The 21,385-nt window shown below is 42.6% G+C and overlaps 1 protein-coding gene across 1 annotated transcript in view; it reads left to right on the top strand.

Moving 5' to 3' along the window:
• Positions 1–1,800: 1,800 nt before the first annotated feature.
• grik3 (glutamate ionotropic receptor kainate type subunit 3) overlaps positions 1,801–21,385 on the top strand; it is a gene marked incomplete at both ends in the record, with an annotated part of 152,670 nt that continues 133,085 nt past the window's right edge. Inside the window, one exon of the mRNA XM_083910054.1 lies at positions 1,801–1,918. Coding sequence (XP_083766180.1) covers positions 1,801–1,918 — 118 coding nt within the window. The remainder of the gene's footprint in view (positions 1,919–21,385) is intronic.

The following is a 21,385-nucleotide window of genomic DNA, read 5'->3' as shown; positions in this document are numbered from 1 at the left end:
TATAGAGGGCACCCGCAAGACCCGGAACGTCTTGTTTTGCCGGATGCCGTGTACATTTTTTGCATTTGAAAGAAGCGGCGAGTCAATGAATCTCGATAATGCGAGAGCCGGGGCCACATAACTCACGTTGATGGTCCTTACATTGTGCCAAGAGGCAATAAATCTGCTGCGGGGGAGACATGAATATGCAGTGGCAGTCGGTCTGGCTTGTTCTTGCTCGCATGGCCCCCCTGATGCACAGTTTATTCCTCTCCCCCCCCCATTTCCAAACAGAAAAATAAAACCAATGAGCCGCGGCAGTATCTCATCAACGGCCTATTCTATTAGGGCACCAAAAAATGTAGCAGTGCCATTTTTCCAGATTATTATGCTTAATAACTCCATTTCATCAACCTGGGAGAAAAAAAAAAGGATATTAGAATTTAAGATGGAAAAGATTCCCTAGAATAATAGAATAATCTATCTATCTATCTATCTATCTATCTATCTATCTATCTATCTATCTATCTATCTATCTATCTATCTATCTATCTATCTATCTATCTATCTATCTATCTATCTATCTATCTATCTATACGTTTGAACATGGATAATGGATGAAGTTTAAAATGTCATGAATTCACCCCAGACGCTGCAGATTGTATCTTTCTCTCTCTTTTTTCCCCACTTCAAGACTTTTCTTGTACATAATCTGCACAATAATAATAATAATAATGATGTACCATAAATAACATAATATAATACATAAGTATATCATAAATGCAAGTGTGCGCACACACACACACACACACACACACACACACACACACACACACACACACACACACACACACACACACACACACACACACACACACACACACACGCGAGAGCTGGTGACTGTTTCCTTGTCACCTGCACAAACTAGTTCTTCTTGGACACACGGTTGGAGTTGACAGCCGTGCGTATACGGACGCGTGCCTCTAGTGGCTCGTCGTTGGGTGCTCCAACTGCTCTCACGCGCTCTTCCTTTCACTACTAACTCCACGCTTTGTCATAAATAGACACTGTTTTCTTTTTTTTTTTAAAAAAAACAAGCGTTTCGGGAAGGTGCAACCGCGCGCATTTGTCCGTGCGCAACGGAAAAGCTGAACGAAATCCGGTGTGTGTGTGGAGGGGGGGGGGGGGGGGTTATTTCCTCCACCTTCACTGCGCTCCTGACTGCAAACTGGACCGATTCGATCGCGACGAGCATTTCGCTTTGCTCGCTTCACTTTTCAGCGACACCAACTCGGCGCGTAACGCGTCCTCTTTTTGGGGGGTTTTGTCGTCGGCGGGGAGAGACACAGAATCAGACCCTAAAAGTTCCGCAGGCGCAGATTTTATTTTCCCTCCTCCTCCTCCTCCTCCTCCTCCTCCTTCTTCTCTCTCCTCTTTCTTCACAGAAGCGGTTGCAGGAGCAGAAAGCAGGACTGAGTCTGGCTGCTGCTGCCGCCGCCGCTACCGCCGCCGCTGGTGCCAACGTACAGACAGTATCTGGCTGCTGTAGGACGGGAGTAACACAGTCTCCTGCAGGTGTATCAGTGATCAGGGAATCGGAGCCTCATCCTCATCCTCATCGAGCACACTTGTAGGAAAAAGAAAGAAAAAGAACCCCCGAAAGAATGTCTCACCAAGTATAATGAGCGCGCTACTGTCGCAGATGCCAAAACGCACGTTTTCTCCGTCCGCGTCAGGTTTTTAGGGGGCAACTCAGAGTTGGGATTTTTTTTTTGAAGGAGAGAAGAAAGAAAAAAAGTGGATCCCAACGACTTTACAACCATGCGAAATACTTGGCCGTCTCCGCGGAGCAGCGCGATTTGGGAATACTGGACGTCGCTGCTTGTCTGTCTCTTGTGGATTCACTACTCTTACGGGATGCCGCATGTTATTCGAATAGGTGAGTTGTTTTTTTTTTGTTTTTGTTCAATGACACCCCAAAAAAACACACACACACACACACACAGACACACACGTTATAGCTGACACACACGTCAGTAACCTTGGCACTTCAGTGCGTCTCCCCTCCATCCGTGCGTAATGAGAAATCAGCCCTTTTCCTTCACGTGTTTGTCTGCGATTTTTGTCTTTTTTTTTAAACTCAACCGCAAAGCAACAGGATAAACAGTGTGTGTGTGTGTTACATTACATTACATTTGAATTTAAGGGGAAATCAAGCAAGGAGATCCCTGTGTTTGTGTGTGTGACCTCTGTGCTCCTCTAGCTTTGTCTGTACCCATTTTCTTTTCTGCAGCCAGCGAGGATGTTGCATCACCAGCTAAATATTATGTCTTCCTGGAAATAAGTTATTTTTAATTTTTTTTATTGAAATAAATACAAAAATAAATAACTTATACAGTGCAAGTGTCAAGTCAAGTCAAGTCAAGTCAAGTAAATTGCACAACTAGGAACTCCTATTCAGGGGGGAAAGGTTATAATTAAATCTGTCAGTGTTATATATATAATAACACACACACACGCACACACACACACACACACACACAGTGATCAAAGCTGACTGACACAGTGAAGTCCTGTGTCCCTCCACCTGCTCCACACACCAAGAGAAGAAGCCTGTGTTTTCTTTCTTTCTTTCTTCCTTTCTTTCAGTTCCAATCACTCACTGGAGGAACAATGTGAGAATTGTCATTTTTTCTTTTCATTTGGGGTCAGAATGAAGATCAATAGGCTTTTTTTTTGTCACTAGGCAAATCGTTTTTGACATTTTGGCAGAGTGCCATGCAGGACAATTACTCAAAAATGGCACTGGGCCCACATTAACATAGCACTTCAAAAAAAAGCCCCAGCACCCAGAAAGAGAGGCAGAGATAGAGAGAGAGACTTAATGGCATGGAGCTTTTTTTTTTTGTCTTCGAGGTATAAATGATGGGTGAAAGTGGAATTTTTTTTTTTCGCAAAAACACATATTGCATCTTCTAAACGCTCTCTCTCTCTCTCTCTCTCTCTAAAACCGGTGACACATAAGCAACATCCCACTCTGATCCTGTAATTTGTAAAAAAAACCGCTCAGTGGGTGTTGAGTGAAAAGCTGTGCAAATAAATAAATACAAAAAAAAAAAGTTCTAACAGCAGCTGCAGCTCTGTAACCTTTGACCTTTGGGACTTTTTTTCTTCTTCTATATTTTATGTCATTTAAGAAAAAAATCTGTGTAAAAGTACGAGAGCGTAGTGTTCGTCCAGTCAGTCAAGGCCCAGTGATTGACTCTCTGCAGTCTGACTTTCCTGACATTGCTGTGTGTGTGTGTGTGTGTGTGTGTGTGTGTGTGGACTTTTAGGCGGGCATATATCCTGAGAGCTGAAAGCTTCCCTCCTTTTTTTTTTTTTTTTTTCATACTGATCGCAACTGAAACTGTGGTGGTTTAAAGACACCTTTTTTTCTTTCTTTCTTTCTTTTCCCTCTCTTTCTTTCAGCAGCAGCAGCTCAAATGAAGACCTGAAATAGACTTGGCAGCAGGCTTTGTTTTAAAAAAAAAATAAAATAAAAAAAAATAAAATGTCAAAGTGCCGTTGACAAATTTACCTTCAAATGTGCTACGGTCGCACAATTGCTTTTTATAGAAACCTATCAGTGGTTGTTGCAGTGCTGGTGGTGCATTGTTTTTTTTTATTTTTGTTATTTTTCAGGCGGTTTTTTTTGTTAATGTTCCTCCACATGAGACTGTATTTTGACAGGCTGAGAATAAGGGACATGGTGCAAGAAAACGGTTGCAGAATTTCCCCTCCACGCAAACGAAAAACTAAATTTTGGTGTGTGTGTGTGATTTATGTGCAAAGTCCTGTGTGAAACACAACTCTAATATTTGCATTCACAAAATTAAAGCAGTGTGGTGTTTATACAACATACAGTGTGTGCGTTACACTCTAATTTGTTGATTTCTTTGGTGATGTGTGATTTTTTTCCCTGTGTTTTGATGCACACATGCATATATATATATATATATATGTGTGCCGTGTGCCAAAACCAACAGAGGTTTCTCTTATTTGCCCGCTGGTGCTCTTCAGCACTGGTTCCCAAACAACACAAACAACACCAGTGATGAGAACCGTGGAGGTGGAGCGGTGGGTACAGTAGTCGTGGTGGTTGGTATTTGAGCGCGGCGTTCTCGGTGTGTGTGTGTGTGTGTGTGTGTGTGATGTCTGCTGTTAGTTAGTTATAGGTGGCCTGTGTGCACCATCTGGGTAATGGTGGGTATCCACAGATCGAGTTTGTCGCCATTGATTTTTAGTGCTTTACGGCGCGTTTGCTCTAAGTTCGAGGGGCCAGATGGTGCCTCGTTCTGCAGCCTCCGTTTGCTGGAGGGAATAAAAGGGACGACGTCCTCTTGAACTTAAAAGCAGAGAGTGTCGCGCTACGCTGTTCCTCTCCCGACCTTTTGTGTTTTTTTTTTTTTGGTGTCTCCGATGACACGTCATCATCTTCTAACCCCATCCAGGAATCGTTTAAGCTCACGATTGCAATCGAGGTTTTTAATAAAAACGAATGTGCTCGTGGATGTTCTTTCACTCTCTGTGCAAATCATTTGTCAACATAGAAATAATGCAGGTATTAATATGCACATTAAAGCAGTGCACATTGTTCTGTGTGTCTGTGTGTGCAATACACTGATTTTCTCCCCATCAGATTCACTGTTTTATTAATGCTATAATGATCATTAATTCTCAATGTGTTATATCAGGACACAATAATAAAATACAAGGGAGTGTGTATGCAGTTTTTTTTTAATAAAACACTTTTTCTATGTGGTTTGAAAATGGCTGCTGTGGGGAAAAAAAAAAAAAAAAGGACTAGTACGCCCATTTTTTTTTTTTTTTTTTTCTTTCAAGACACACTCGAGCATCCGTGCACGTTATTTGAATTTAAGTTAGTGGTTAATATATACGCTCACGTCGACAGATTTTGACTGACATTTTCACTCCTCAAAAAGAGCCCTAAGATGTGCAAAGTGCCGAGCAAGGTCACACGAAACACTGGCTTTTTCCTGGAGAAGCCATTTAGTTCTGACTGTATTATTATAATAATAATGTATATGGTCTTTATATTACCTGCATTAGACCTGCATTTGCGTTTGTTTTGGCTTAGTCCAGCACCTGTGCACAGTACTGTATGCGTTATATTACAGTAATGACAGATTATTATCAGACGTCTCAGTGGATTAATGTAACTAATTCATCATTTGTTGCATCTCTTAACCCTTTTTTTTTCCCTCCTCCTAGTTAGCTTATTTGCTGCCTGACGGGGATTTATTGAATAATCAATGACTTTATCTACCTAATACTTAAAGCACTTAATCAGTGCCAGTTAATCAGTCTCCCTCGTGATTTCATGTTGATTTCATTTCCTCAGCTCGTCACTCTTCCCCCCCCGTACAACACCTGGTCCAAATGCTATCGTTTTTTTTTTCATTTAGCTTCCCTAAAACTTAAATACTGTGTGTATGCACGTGTGTGTGAAATGGCTGCAATCGAAGCTCTGAAGCTTCAGTGGCGTAAATTGGGGTTTTGTGTGGTCACCACTTTATTTTTCACCGGTTGAAGTCTCCAAACGCAGCCACTTCAGAGGCGTGTTCAGAGTCGTTATCCACGCGCCAGCAGCAGCAGCAGCAGCAGCAGCAGCAGCAGCAGCAGCAGCAGCAGCAGCAGCAGCAGCAGCAGCAGCAGCAGCAGCAGCAGCAGCAGCAGCAGCAGCAGCAGCAGCAGAGGGAGAGACTGAGACGTTTTCATGTGATTAACTCGGGCTACGCAGGGACACACACACACACACACATGCTCCCCAAGGTTTGCCCTTGCCGGGTTTTTTTTTTTTTTGCGGGTGTCTCATCTGAAATGACTCACACAAGACCACGAAGCAAAAAAAAAAAAAAAAAAGCTGTGATGGTACTTTAGAATTCGAGTTTTCACAAAGTCTAAAAAAAAAAACCCCCAAAGGGCCACTTGTAGCGAGGATTAACCCCAGGAGGGGGGGGGCGCATTATGGATAAAGTGTTTTATAACGAAAAACAACGAGGAGACGAAGAAGAAGAAGACGACGTCAGAAGTCGTATCGAATCGAGACGGGGGCCGTCGGTGGCTGAGTGGAAATGAATATTTCATTCGAATCTAAATTTAATCTGTCCCCAAACATGGAGAAGCTGCTGCTGCTGCTGCTGCTGCTGCTGCTGCTGCTGCTGCTGCTGCTTCATGGTGGAGGTTCGGTCCACGGGAGTTTGTTGGAGTGAATATGAACAGAGTTCTGGCGCCGCAGAGGTCACGGGAAGAATTGGATACAGGGAAGAAGTGTCTCTGAGGTGTAATTCCATTATCTGCTGGTGAAAGCAGAGATTGAAGGGTGGGGTGGGGGGTGGGGGGTTGGGGGGGAACATGGCACTTGTTTTACCTGCGCTATCGCACTCGCCCTTCAGCTGCTTGTATAAACACGGACAGATAAACCGAAATAGTTGGGGCCCCTTTTTTTTTTTTTTTTTTCCCTGTCTCTCCCACACTTGGGCATCACACACACACACACACACACTTTCCCGAAACATATGTTTGGTCTCAGTGGGCCCCTTGTACACAATCCAATTCCATTCCCTCTGTCAGCACACTCGCGGCTTGTCATTAGCTCCAATCTCGCTGATGGGAAACGGCAGATGTTCGGTTTTTTTTGCCGTCTCCGAACGCGCCTTCTTCTTTCTTCTCTGTGATCCTCTTTGGACGCATTAGAAAAAAATCCCGATACCTCCGCAAAAAACAAATACGTCGTTCCGGGGGGGGGCGCAAAAAAACCGCTCCGTCTTCTTAAGTAAAGGCCATCGAGGCCAGTCGTCTTGGTATTAAACGCACAGTTGAATCCAAACTCCGAGCGCGTTAAATAAGCACTTTGTTTGCGTCCCTGGAATAGGCGTAATAAATACAACGGCGACTCTTGTTGAAAATGTTGCTCGTAACGCGTCCGATCGCTAACGCTAACGAGACTTAACTGCGTCAGGCAAGTGCAGGTACTTAGCTCCTCGTTCAGTCACACACATAATAATGATCATCCAATAATCCCAGCCACTAGGGGCTAATAGAGTGCGGCTCTAACCAACCGGGAAGATAATCCCTGTGATACAGCAGCAGCGGCCCCGGTTAGCATAGCCTAGCTGCTGCTCACACACACACACACACACACACACCAGATGGTGTTTTCATATCACGCCGCAAAAGTGGGTGCTCTGCAGAGAAAGGTCTGCGGCAAGCATATGCTTCACATTCACATACACAAGTTCTTCAAAATTCATCATTTCATTCAAAATTAAAAAATGTTTTGTTTGTTTTTAATACAGATATTTTACAAAAAAATACCATAGTTTCTCCTTATTGCACAGTAGGTCTGAACTATGTGGATAAAATATCTATATATATGTCATAGACTTATTATACACTGCAACAATGGGCTTTAGTTTAATGTTAGAAAATGGGACATTACTATAATATAGTAATTATATATATATATATATATATTATTATGATATACATCAACCTATGATCTACTATACTCAAATGGATTGGAACTTAAAGGTGCATTATGTAATAAATCTCAAGCAACTGGCCATAAAATCCTCCTAATATGTCACAGAGACTCAGGAATAATGTTCATATAACAAACTGAACTCACCAACAACAACAGTACGGCCAAAATATTTGCGTTAAAAACAATATTTTGCAGACTGCAAATCATGTTTATGTTTTGAAATCACGTTTTGGCGTCATGTGGCGCCACCTACCGCCGTCTACCGATCATTGCAGTCAGTAGAGTGACTGCCGAGCTTCATATACGTTTATGAGTAACATATGCAAAGTGATCGATATGTGGAATACTGTATTGATCTAAACGCACTACGAACTGATTAAAAACTAAAAATAATCAAATGAATGAATCAGTTTCATGAAGCTGCTTTGCTTTGTTACTTCCTCATTCCATATATGCTCACAGGATTTAGGAGAAAACGGTTGTGTCTGAAATGCTGCTTTATTTTGACAATGTGGACATTAGCGTGTCAGACAGACAGTTATATTTACAAGATAAAAAAAAATATGTTTATCCATACATTAGTTGCAGCCTTTTGTAAACAGGTAGGAAGCGCTGAAATTATTAATCCTTTTAATTGAGGAACCTAAGGACAGAGCCGTTTCTTTGCAGCTGCAAAGGGCCCCACAGCCACCAGGGGGGCCCCCCAAACTGCAAGTTCAGACTCATGTTTTATTATATTTTATTATATGTATTGTAAGTGTTTGTGGGGTAATCGGAAAAAAGTTACGAATATCTACCTCGAGTTTGAAAAAAATAAAATAGGGGCCCCCCAAATAGTATCTCGCATAGGGCCCCCAAACAGCTAGAAACGGCCCTGCCTGATGAATTAAGTGACTGAGAAATTATTAAACTGTGTGGTCATTATATTGCCATATACACACTGCTATAGAACACACGAATAGTCTACATTTTTATATATATAAATATACATATATACATATATATATATATATGTACAACCCATATCCATCAGAAACAATAGCCTGATTGATTCCGTCCAATATGCCCCCGAGGCCCCTCAGGGACTCCGCGTCATTATAGCGTTTTTTAGTTTTGACAGCGTTTTGAAATTCATGGCGTTGCCATCCAGCGTCGGCCATTTCCCTATGAATATTTCCGTACCGAGGCAATGAATCAAATTTCATGCTCTAGCCATTTGTCTTTATTATGTGCCCGTGTCCTTTTTTCTGTTCGACTCCGGCGTGTGTCGGCCCCTCCTCGGGGCTCTGCTGGGAAAAAAAAAAAGTCGAATCACATCAGAACGGTTTGAGAAGAAGAAGAAAAAGCTCGATCTGCGGGCGTTTCGCTCTGCGGGGTCGTGCGTGCGATATAGCAGTTAATTAGAATCATCTTGTCGGAGGTAATTTGGTGAGGTTTTTTTTTACATGTCAGACACAGTGTATATATTGGCAGACTGCACACACACACACACACACACACACAATAGGCACATACAATAATGCAGCAAAAGAGACAGGGGGAGACAGAGTTAGATGAAGCTTGGGGGGGACCCCTTCTTATTTAGCTTTTTAATTAGCTTGAACCCTTTTTGATCCCAATTTTAAAACACACCATGTTGCATTGCCGGGCGCCTTTTGTGCGCCAGATAAAACCCCTCAGCCGTCTTCTTCTTCTTCTTCTTCTTCTTCTTCTTCTTCTTCCCACATGCTTTTTTTCAAACAGCACATCATCATATTGCCGGAGCAGTAGCTTTGTTTTCTTCCCCCCCCCCCCCCCCCCCCACCCTCCCTTAGGTTAGCATCCTCCTCCCTTATCTATTTGCCAGATGCTCCGCGTAAAAAACTTCGGTCTAACCCCGAAACACCTCAGTTACACGCGCATTAACAATAACGAGACCCTTTTTTCTTTTCTCGACGCTTTGAAGCAAATCAGGATCCCGACACCTGAGATATCGTTGACAGCGCGCGGGTTTTTTAATTCTATTTAACTTGGTATGAGGACAAAGAATGGAGGGGGGGGGGGGGTGACGAGGGGGCACTGTTTCATTTTGCCCTTTTAATCACGCTCTCATTGTTGTAGGTGCAACGCAAATGTCACAGTTCTTAGTTGCTTGGAGTCCCCTCGATGACACACACACACACACACACACACACACACATTCTTGTACTTGCTGCATACTGAGGACCAGCATTCAATCAACAGAATTACAAATATCTACTTCATGAATGACATCTACAAAGAACTACTGGTTGCAGTACCATAACATGGAGCCCCAGAGCGAAAACGGCTGGAAAACTTTTTAGATTTTTTTTAATTTTTGGTCCAAAATTTTATAAAAACGTCATACTATACTATGTCAACCAAATTTTTTTATTTTTTTTAAAATTGACCAAAAATTTTTGGTCTAAAATTTTTACAAAAACGTCATACTATATTGTCGTCCAAAATTTGAAAAAAAAAAAATTGACACAAAAATGTTCGTACAAAATTTTACAAAAACGTCATACTATACTATGTCGTCCAAAATAAAAAAAATAAAAAATTTGACCCACAATTTTTGGTCCAAAATTACCAAAAATTGAGTATAGCATGTTATAGCAACCTAAGGAAGTGATTTTGATGAATACAAAGTGAGGACTGGCCAAAAGACCTATTTTAACACAGATTTTTTTCAAGACCAATTAAAGGTGAAGTAAGTAGTTTATAGTGCCATCTAGAGGAGAGGCTGAAATTTACAACGAAGAACTGCTCCTCTGCTCACCCCCTCCCTTCTCTGAGCGCTACGGTATCCTCAGCCGGTCAAATGTCGTCCTCGTCGTCTTTCTCCGTGTCAGCAGATGAGGTTCGTGAGGCGAGGGAGAGGGCGGAGCTACCGCGGCCGTAGCAGACGAAGCGGAGAGAGTGGAGGCGGGGCTTCCTGCTACAAGTAAAGAGACGCTTGATTTGTTCTCTCGCGTTTGTCCTTACAGGCTCCGGTAGAAACATGGCGTCTCGCTGCTAACAGTGGCTATGCAACCGTGGCCCCGCGACCGCGTTATTTTGCATGACTTTTTGAAACACTACGAAAACGAAGCAAAAACTATTATACAGCGTCTAAACAATGCAGGAGCACATAATATGTATTAAAAAAAGTGGATTTTGGGTCATATAAACCCATAAATACTACACAGTGTCCCTTTAATCACTCGCGGGCCGCGTAAAATGACGTGGCGGGCCACATCTAAGCCCCCGGGCCTTGAGTTTGACACGTGTGCTAGTGTGTGCATGACAAGGGGGATGTATAAGGGGAGCTGGCGTACAATCCCTGGAGGGAATCGAGGTAAAGCAGGACCAACTAATCATCTGAGAGAGTCCGCTAGAAAAGACTCAGCCTCTGTTTCCCCCCCCCGGAGAGGGAGGGAGAAGGAACAGATAAGACAAACCTCTTCAGGCCAAAACTACCACTACAAATGAGTGGTTATCACCAAAAATATCCAAGGAAAGAATAGATATCCTGCTTCACACATATCCATCTTTGCTCCTCCATCCCGCTGCAAAAGGACTACCACAGGAAGTGCATAAGACTCCGGGGGTTTGCTTTCTCTGACCCGGGTGACGGATAGCGTCAGGTTGGAGGTTGGAAGCCCAGTGTCAATTTAGTTAACGCAGCTAATACCCCAGAAGATTCCACTCAGCACTCGCGCCGGCAAAAAAACAATCCGGACAGATTTCCGGTCGAGGTGAATAGTTTTTGTAGCGGCTGCCGATCTTAAGCCCAATTTATACTCCTGCGTAAAGTGCTCTGCGTAGGCTACGCAGAGTCCTCTGCGTCGACGCAGAAACCTGTCGAAGAGCCTCTGCGTCGTCTCCGGCTGCACGGAATATTTTTTAAGTGTCCGTCACTCCGTCAAGGGACAACGGAGACGGCAAGAGCTGCGATTGGTCCTCAGGAACAGGCCGAGCTAACGCTGCTCTGTGCCGGCTCACAGTGAGCAGCGAGCGTCCACAGAGGGCGGAGCTGAACACCGCCGACAACGTCGCTGCCGAACTATAAATACGTCACATCTTAACACACACAGCACATGTTTAGACTCTAAATGGCCAATTTCTCGCCTCAAATTTTCTTAAAACTGCGTTCCGGGACACAGAAAAGTGACAAACGGCCGCTGTTTCAACAACAACAACAGTCTTTCTCTCTCGGACGCCATTGCTCACTGTAGCCAAAAGCACAACAACCTTGCGCAGCGACCCCTACTGATCTGGCGGGAAATTGTCGCCCCCTGGAGAGCGGTGCGGTTAACCACGAAAACGTTCCCCCCCCCCCCCCCCCGCGACTCATCTGAAGACGGCTTGTCTGCATGTGACCGGGCTTCAGATAATATAGAACAAGACAGACATTATCGTCGAACAGGGAAAGGAAAGGAAGGAAGGAGGAGAGACTGTGGGGGCGGCTCAAGGCTGGCGGCACATTCTGCTAAAGCTGTTAGCGATGCTCACGCTCATGTGAAAGTGGTTCCCTTTAATGTAAAGCCAGGAAATCGAGTGAGCGACAACGATTTTCAGGAGCTGAGTTTTTTTTCGAGAAGTGGAAATGGCTGTCATAGTAACCGAAGCTCGAATGCGAGTTATAGTGAGGGACGTGCTGCTCGACGTCTCTTTTTAATGCAACCTCAATTTATCAATCGATCAATCGTTCTCTCTTTTTTTTTTTTTTTATAGCTTTCTTCATTCAAATTGTATGCGACCCAAAGTGTTAAAAGTAATTAAACAAACTACACACACACACACATCCCTACAAATGCACACTTTAAGAGCATTGGTTCTCAAAGTGCGGCCCGGGGGCCCAATGGCGGCCCCGCAGAAACATTTCTGGCGGCCCCGCAGTGAATTACAGTTGATAGTTTTAATCCAGGAGCTACTAAGCTTGTTAAATGTTTATTGGACATTACTGGATACAGACCAATAAGTGTAAACAAAAACACTGGGTATTTACCTGGTTTCTATATGGTGAATTTTAGTGTATTATTGTGTTATAAGCTGCTTATAAGCAGGTAGCTACAGCCCCCCAATTACTAGCTATTTACCCAGTAAATATATGGTAACAGAAATGTGTTACTTGGTATTAACCTGTAATTAGAAGGTAAGAACAATGGCCAAAATAGCATTACGAGAGGAAAAAAATCGCTAAGTTGATCAAAATGCAAAACTATTTCAAATGAAGAAAATGCAGGTTTGTTTAAGAGTCACAAAGTACATGCTAAAATTATAAAACAAAATCATAATAGCAGATGAATATGAAAAAAAAAAGTAAACGTTTTAAATCATAAAATCTGACAGGGAAATACTTTTTGTATACTGGTTTGTATATTAGAAACAAATCGGATACATAAGTAGAATTAATACTTAAAGATGCCATATGTAAGTGGTCTTTTAGGTTTCGTTTTCTGACGTAACTGGCAACCCGTGGTTGCTCGGCAGCTGAGACTCTACTGACTGCAATGATTGGTAGACGGCGGTAGGTGGCGCCACATGCCAAAACATGATTTCAAAACATAAACATGATTTGCAGTCTGCAAAATATATATTTTTAATGCAAATGGGACTTCCCCTACAAGTAAAGCGACGCTTGATTTGTTCTCTCGCGTTTGTCCTTACAGGCTCCCGTAGAAACATGGCGTCGTGGCAATGCAACGGCGGCCCGCGACCATGTTATTTTACTTTTGAAACACTACGAACAATGAAACAAAGAATATTATACAGAGACTAGACAATGCAGGAGCACATAATACGTATAAAAAAGTGGATTTTGGGTCATATAAACCCATAAATACTACACAGTGTCAAATCAAATAAAACAGTCTCCCTTTAGTGCAAAGATTAGTTGATAAAGAAATAGACATTTATATGCATTCAACTGTGTGTAAAGCAACCGCAGAGATTTTCCACTTCATATACGTCAAATGTGTTAAAAAATAGTGTCCGAGAATGTGGAAAAAACCTGAATAAGGAATGTTGAGCGACGAAATACAGACTGATAACTGTTGCCTTTGCCTGCGTTGCATTCAATGTCTTAGCGGCAACAAATTCAGAGAGAATAAAATGCAGCTTTTGTCCAGGAGAGAATTTAAATTCCACTTTTTGAGTAGTCAACAATCAGTGAGTATTATGCGGTTTTAATAAAAAGGATCAATAGAACTAATTCTGCAATAATGATATGCAAATTTAATGCAACATCTGCCCTGTATTAGGTTAATTATTCTCATTTGCTAAAGTAAACAATGCTGTTTTAGTCAAAAATGTGGCTATTTCCAATGATTTTTACCTTGTACAATATTTAAAACATGCACAGGTAAACTGTAAAAAAAAGGGTTTTGAAAGGTATATTTGCATAATCTGACCTTCATTTTTGTCGCAATAAAGGCGTCTGTGCTGCAAAATATAAGGAAAGAGCTCTTCGCTGTGATTACACACAGAGACTTTAACCGTTAAGGAAAATTTACAAGGCAACGCTGTTTAGAAAATGTCAATATTCTAAATGGCCTGAGAGGTCTATTAGAAATGTCACAGATTGCCTGTAAGTGGGTGCAACAGAGGTAAATAATATAACCGTCTTTACGTTTTAATTCCAGTGTGATTTATTTAACGGCCCACGACGTTTATTTTCCTTTTCCCTTTTAACAACCCGAAAGGCTTTTCTCTTCTCTTTTGGCCGAGATTTAACTTTTTAATTGCATTTTTTTTTTTTTTTTTTTCATTCGCATCAAGGGACTTTTTGTTTTGCTCGGCCGACGCTTGGGAGAGAATTTACAATCGTCAGAACGTCGACCGCGTTTTAAAATAATTGCCGTCGCCGAACTAATGCTCGGTTAATGCACTTGCTCGGCCTTCCCTCTGCACTGTTTCGCGTATGGATCGCTTGTCAGGCTGGAGGGGCAATTACCTCAAATGTGTTTAGGGCCATCGCGCGGAAAAAAAATAGCAATCTTTGGTAACGCTTTCTTTTACAGTCCCCTAATTACCAGGTATTTACCTGGTAAATTCATGGTAACACCAAAGTGTTACCAGGTAATTACCAATGGTAATAAGAAAGTAAATACAGTGAAACTGTTGCCAAAATACTGGGCATTTACCTGGTAACTATATAGTTAATTATAGCGTGTTATTACTGCTGTTAATAAGAAGGTATGTACAGCTAAACTATGGCAAAACTATGGTAAATGTAAGTGTATTATTGGGTTATAAACTGGTAATAAGCAGGTACCTAATTACTAGCTATTTACCCAAGGGGTAATCTAACAAACCTAACCCTAAAAATGTGTGTAATTACATGGAAACAAGCTTGGCTTTCTTTTACAGTACAGTTTTACTTTACTTACCGAGTACATTACCGTGCATTACCCAGTATTTTGGCAACGGTTTCACTGTATTTACTTATCTTATTACCCTTGGTAATTACCTAGCAACACTTTAGTGTTACCATGAATTTACCAGCTAAATACCAGGTAATTAGGGGACTGTAAAAGAAAGCGTTACCCAATCGGGGAATGAGAGTATTTAACAATCGATCAGTCGGACAACAGAATATGTCAAAGGTCTGCGTTTGAGCGCTTCTCTAGTTTTGACGACCACTCAAAGCTGCATTTGCGCCACAGTTTCGCCTTTTTTTACCTATTCACACCCATCTGTGTCAGGCGCTACCGACCACTGAGCCTTTTTGCCTATTTTAAAGGCGCCATATGTAAGAATGTGGCCAAAAACTACATGTTGCAGCATGAAAGGTTGTGGATAAAAGAATACAACAATTTAATCACATATCCTCAACAATATAAAGGGAAGAAAGGATAAAATTAAAGGTGCCATATGTAAGAATGTGGCCAAAAAACGACACGTCACTACGTTCGAATTCAAAACACCGAGGTCTTTTTAGGTTTTCGTTTTTTTCCTGACGTAACTGGCAACCCGTGGTCGCTCGGCCAGCCGAGACTCTACCGACTGCAACGATTGGCGGACGGCGGTAGGTGGCGCCACATGAGGCCAAAAAAAACATGATTTTTCAAAACATAAACATGATTTGCAGTCTGCAAAATATTTTTTTTAATGCAAATATTTTGGCCGTACTGTTGTTGTTGGTGAGTTCAGTTTGTTATATGAACATTATTCCTGAGTCTCTGTGACATATTAGGAGGATTTTATGGCCAGTTGCTTTAGATTGATTACATAATGCACCTTTAAATATATTCTACTGAGCTTTAAAAAGAAACATTAGAATAATCTTAAAATCAATTAAGAAAAAAAATATTGTCATTTGTCACTTTGACTTTAATCAATTTAAATGTAATAAATTTAATGAATCCCTCTAATTAATAAAACATGCAAATTAGCTACTAAATTGATCCCCAGATTAGCATAGTCATGTAAACAACATATGTTTAAATGAGGAGAAATGGTAGCAAGTAGTGCATTTGACTATGAAACAAGTAAAATAAGTAAAAACGACAATTTATAAAATCGATGAATCTGAACCAAGTGTGGAGAATTAAAACGTGTGACGCTTGTGTGAACGTGGGGCTTTGATGTAAAGCATCAAAAAGTAAAAAGGTAGTAAGTAATATAAGCAGTTTCAGGTGGGGGCTTAGCAAGAAGAAATGACTGTAATTGCAACCGAAGCTCTATTATAATATTATTACATTATTTCATGCATTATTTTTGCTGCTTGGCTCAAGAGGGTAACACGCAACGCACGCGCACACAGGAAATAATGGTACACAGAGGAAATGCAGATGATCTGCTCTGCGGTGACGGAAGAAGAAGACGAAGAGACGTCGCTCCGACCAAATAATGACTAATTAAAGGTCACATAGAGTGGTCCTGTTGCACATATATGTTAGTTATGGAGGTCTACTAACATATATTAACTTGTTTTTATGGTCAAAAACCTCATAGTTTCTGTAAACTAGCCGATAGAAATCCTCTTTTCTGACAGTGTTTTTCTGCTGCGAGATTTCAGAGTGAACTTTCACCCCCAGAAGACAGAGTCTTGTGATTGGCCAGTACTATCCAGCACATCCGTTCTCAGAAGCGCAGCGCCCCCCTCTGGAACGGCGGATGCACTGCTCCTCATTATCAAAACATTGTTTTAACAGTGTTTAAAAATAGCTTCTTCACGACTCCCCGCCGCAGTCCCTTTGATGACTTTAAACCGGAGTCAGACCCAGAGTCAGAAGACACTGTTGCTCGTGAAACACCTCCACAACGGACGTTATTCTTCTTCTGCGGTTCAATGTACGTAACCGGATGTGCCCGGACTAGTGCCCGGAGCTGGACGATCGGTTGTTCAGGAGAACCGCTGCTTACGTAACTATTACGGGATTTTCAGTGATCTCGTTGAGCCCCGAGATTACAATAAAACACAACATTCTCAGCAGTGGCTGAACTGTTTGTTTCGAACCGTCAGGGCTTCTTAAACAAGGTAATGACGCAGATACACACCAAAAAAAACAGCGATAATAGGAACTTCCGGTCTAGTTACGCTTTAAACTAAACATTAGTTGCAGCCCAAACGAAAAACAGCTTGTACTCGTCAACGATAAAAGCTTATTGTTTACTCGCTGTCGAAGGTTTTCGGTCGAGACTCGTCGTTGACATAGAAACCGGCGCAGCACAGCACAACAACCCCATGTTTTAGGCGTTCGTATCTCCTTTGTGGCCCGGCGTTATAGACAATCACAGACTCTCACCACACGAGGAGGAGGAGGAGGAGGGAGGGGATGACTTGGAAAAAAAGAGTGTTTTTCCAGGGCTGCAGTGAGGCCGGCTTGTGTGCCGACAGATCAGAGGCCTCACGTTCTCTGTCAATATTTTGGCTAAGCGTCGGGGGCTAAGCGTCCTGAGATGACAGGACAGGCCTGGGGATGCGTAGTATGTGTGCTTTTGTGAGTGTGGAGCTTATTAGTGCGGGGAGCTTCTCCAGCCACTGTCAAACTCAGAGCAGAGCAAAAAAAAAAGGAGGAGATATTACCTCCAATTACGTACTGTAGCGCATCCGCGAAGCGCTGTCAAGCTACTGGCCCTGCGTGTGCGACATCGGGGAATATTACGAGAAGTTCGTTTTTTTCTTTGAGATTATAAATTACGTACGAGTGTGGCAGAAGAGGGGAGGTCTCCTCTTACCTGTTTCCTGTCTGTTTCCTTTAGAAAGTAAATATTGTATTTCAAGTCATGCTCTTTTAAAGCAGACCTGGAGTGGTCCTGTCGCACATTATATGTTAGTTATGTTGCTGTAAACGAGCCGATAGAAATCCTCTTTTCCTCTATTTTAACCCTGACTTGTAAAAAAAATCACCAGTGAGAGACTACTCCACACTGTGCCTCTCTATTTCACGTTGGAGGCACCAAGCACACACACCTTATTACAAAATCAGCTTACACCATCTCTCTCTTTTAAACTCAGTTTGGTGCCAAAAACGGAAATAAAAGTTGACCCGGTTACTATTACCCTCCCTTCCTTGTATCCATCATGGTGCTGCCACCTCCCAGAAATTCTCTGATAAAGAAATCATAATAGCTGCTGATTGTTCTCTCAATGAGCTTCCACATACATAATATAATCAAATGCATATCTGAGTGCGCAAGAATAAGTGACACCCTAATGGCAAAGCTGATGGAGCTGCTGCTGTGGGGTACTACCCACCACAAACCAAGTAGATGGTCGTGGATCGTCAGAAGAAGCAGCAGGTGCACTGCACGCATTAGAGAATTTACGTGGGAGTCCGCGTTATTTAACGAGGTTTGCACACGGGCACCTTGGGAATAAAGGTTTTTCAATAAATGCCTCAAACAGCTTCAACAAATTCAGAGCCTACCTGGACACCTGGTCTGGGAAGTACATTTCTTAAGGACTATCAAGTCATACAGGAATGATTGGCTCGATTGATCACATCATCAGACTTACATACGTTTTTTATTTTAATTCATCCATTCATTCATTGTCTAGCACTTTATCCTCCACATGAGTGTCATGAGGAGCTTGAGCTGATCCCAGCTGATATCGACATAGGGTGAAAGGCAGGGTCTTGACCATGGACACATGCATGGTGAGGTGTCGGTAGTTTGTAAACTACTCAATATCCCAAACCAAAATCCGCATTTGTTTCTTGCTGGAACAAGGGAGCTGCTGGTCTACCCGTGTCTCCACTGGTGGACATGTCTTCAGTGACACTGATCCTACAGGCCGGTTCCTTTGCATTGGTTCTCTCTGTGTGTCAAAACCTCTTATAACCTCACTCCAAAAGACCCAAATTATCCCTTTAAGGCTACTCAGTCCTGAAAAAATGTACTTCTCACTAAAGTCAGCTAGGGACTCACAGTCAGGAGCACAAGTCTCAGTTTTAAGAAATTCTAGTGTCACTGGAAGCCTGATGCCAGAACATAAAAAATAATTAATACAGTTTATGATTTGATGAGTTCCACACCTCGGGGGCAGCTCTCCCCACATAAGCTGTATGAATCAATAACCCAGGCCAGAGCCCTCAGGATTCTCCATTCTTACTGTTTTATCTTTTGAATCAGGAATACTAACTCCACGATTATTAATGCAGCCAGGGCAATTCTTCTCCAAATGCCGTACTAAAAAAGACATTATACTGCAGCTATTTGTAGCTGCTGGCACTACCATCCAGAGAGAAAGAAAATGTTTGACATTAAGTAAATGTCCCACAGTTCTTTAGATGCAATTCTGGCTCAAAGTTGTATCAATGCAATTCTTTGTACGTCATTACAGCATTAGTATTCGACCTTTCCTTAACATTATTGTTTAATTTACAAAGTGAGTGCAAAATCACTTAAAGCGGACCTAGACCGGAAGTTCCAATTAACGCTGTTTTTTAGTGTGTATCTGCGTCATTACCTTGTTTATGAAGCCCTGAAGGTTCTAAACAAACAGTTCAGCCACTGCTGAGAACGCTGTGTTTTATTGTAAATCTCGGGCTCAGCGAGATCTCTGAAAAAACCCGGTCCGGTTACACGTAAACACCGGTTCTCCGGAACAGCGGATCGTCCTGCTCCGGGCACTAGTCCGGGCACATCCGGTTGCGTACATTGAACCGCAGAAGAAGAGTAACGTCCGTTGTGGAGGTGTTTCACGAGCGACAGTGTCTTCTGACTCTGGGTCAAAGGTCGTCAAAGGGACTGCGGCGGGGAGTCGTGAAGAAGCTATTTTTAAACACTGTTAAAAAAATGTTTTGATAATGAGTAGCAGTTCATCCACCGTTCCAGAGGGGGGAGCTGTGCTTCTGAGAGCGGGTGTGCTGAATATGTCACTTCCGGGTACTGGCCAATCACAACACAGTCTGTCTTCTGGGTGCGAGAGTTGAGTCTGAAATATCGCGGCTGGGAAACAGCGTCAGAAAAGAGAGATTTCTATCGGCTCGTTTACAGCAACTAGGAGGTTTTTGAGCGTAAAAACAAGTTAATGTATGTAAGTAGACCTCCATAACTAACATATATGTGCAACAGGACCACTCTATGTGACCTTTAATGCCTCAGTCTATTCATACTGACAAATCTTGTTGCGTCTATTGTGTTGAATGTGCCACAGTATCATATTTGATACACACAATCAGAGAGATAATACATTTTAAAATCACAGATGTAGTAAGATGCCGTTGGAAGCGTCTGGATCGAGAGCATGCTTTATGACACAGCGCCCTCGAGTAGAAACATTTTCAGCGTGTCTTCTGAAAAGAAATTGGGGAAAAAGCAAACGCATAGCACGACACAGACTCTGACATTAAAAATCAGGTGGCAGCACACCGGACAGTGAAGCAGAATGGCGCTCGGAACAATTATTAAGCAACGTGCAATCAAGGGGGGTCCCTGACAGGCTGAGTGGAGTCTGATGAGCCGGCGTGTCACTCCGGAAACTCCAGGGCGCCACAGCTAATCAACCACCAAGGAGGGGCTGGAGGGTTCACGATCACTCAAGCCCTCAAACGCCACATGGGGAGGAAGGCAATCACCAGCCCCATTTTACATGTGGTGCTATTTTCACCATCACCCCCTGCCTTTGAGCGTCAAATCAAGGTGCACAGATGACCGGGGAAGCGCCGCGTGGAGGCGACGTCGACTAGCACATGCAATCAAACGAGGTGCAAAAAAAAAAGAGACAAAAAGAAAGTAAAAAAAAAAAAAAAATTGCTGCACGAGTCGATTATTTAAGCCGTTTGATTTCTTTTACATAATCATACGTTGATTGAAAGAATGAATGAGGGTTATTTTTCTGACCGGGAGCTCACGAGATTCCGGTGATTGGGCTCACAAATTGAAATGCAAGTCTCGTGGTACAGTCCGCTGAGGAAAACTTGGCAAGGAATTAATACAATGAGTCTACGTTGGCGAGGTCACGTCTGCTGTCTGGTAAGAACAGCGCACGAGCAAGTGGATTGAATCAAAACTAAAGCTTATCGTTTGCCCTCTTAAAGCGGACCTAGACCCGGAAGTTCCAATTAACGCAGTTTTTTTAGTGTGTATCTGCGTCATTACCTTGTTTAAGAAGCCCTGAAGGTTCTGAACAAACAGTTCAGCCACTGCTGAGAACGCTGTGTTTTATTGTAATCTCGGGCTCAGCGAGATCTCTGAAAAAAACCCGGTCCGGTTACACGTAAACACCGGTTCTCCTGAACGGCAGATCGTCCTGCTCCGGGCACTAGTCCGGGCACATCCGGTTGCGTACATTGAACCGCAGAAGAAGAATAACGTCCGTTGTGGAGGTGTTTCACGAGCGACAGTGTCTTCTGACTCTGGGTCTGACTCCGGGTCAAAGGTCGTCAAAGGGACTGCGGCGGGGAGTCGTGAAGAAGC

Source organism: Microchirus variegatus (genome assembly GCF_963457635.1).
Source record: "Microchirus variegatus genome assembly, chromosome: 2".
NCBI classification, from domain to species: domain Eukaryota; kingdom Metazoa; phylum Chordata; class Actinopteri; order Pleuronectiformes; family Soleidae; genus Microchirus; species Microchirus variegatus.
The sequence above is the reverse complement of the archived record's forward strand: the minus strand, read 5'-3'. Positions and strand labels throughout refer to the sequence as shown.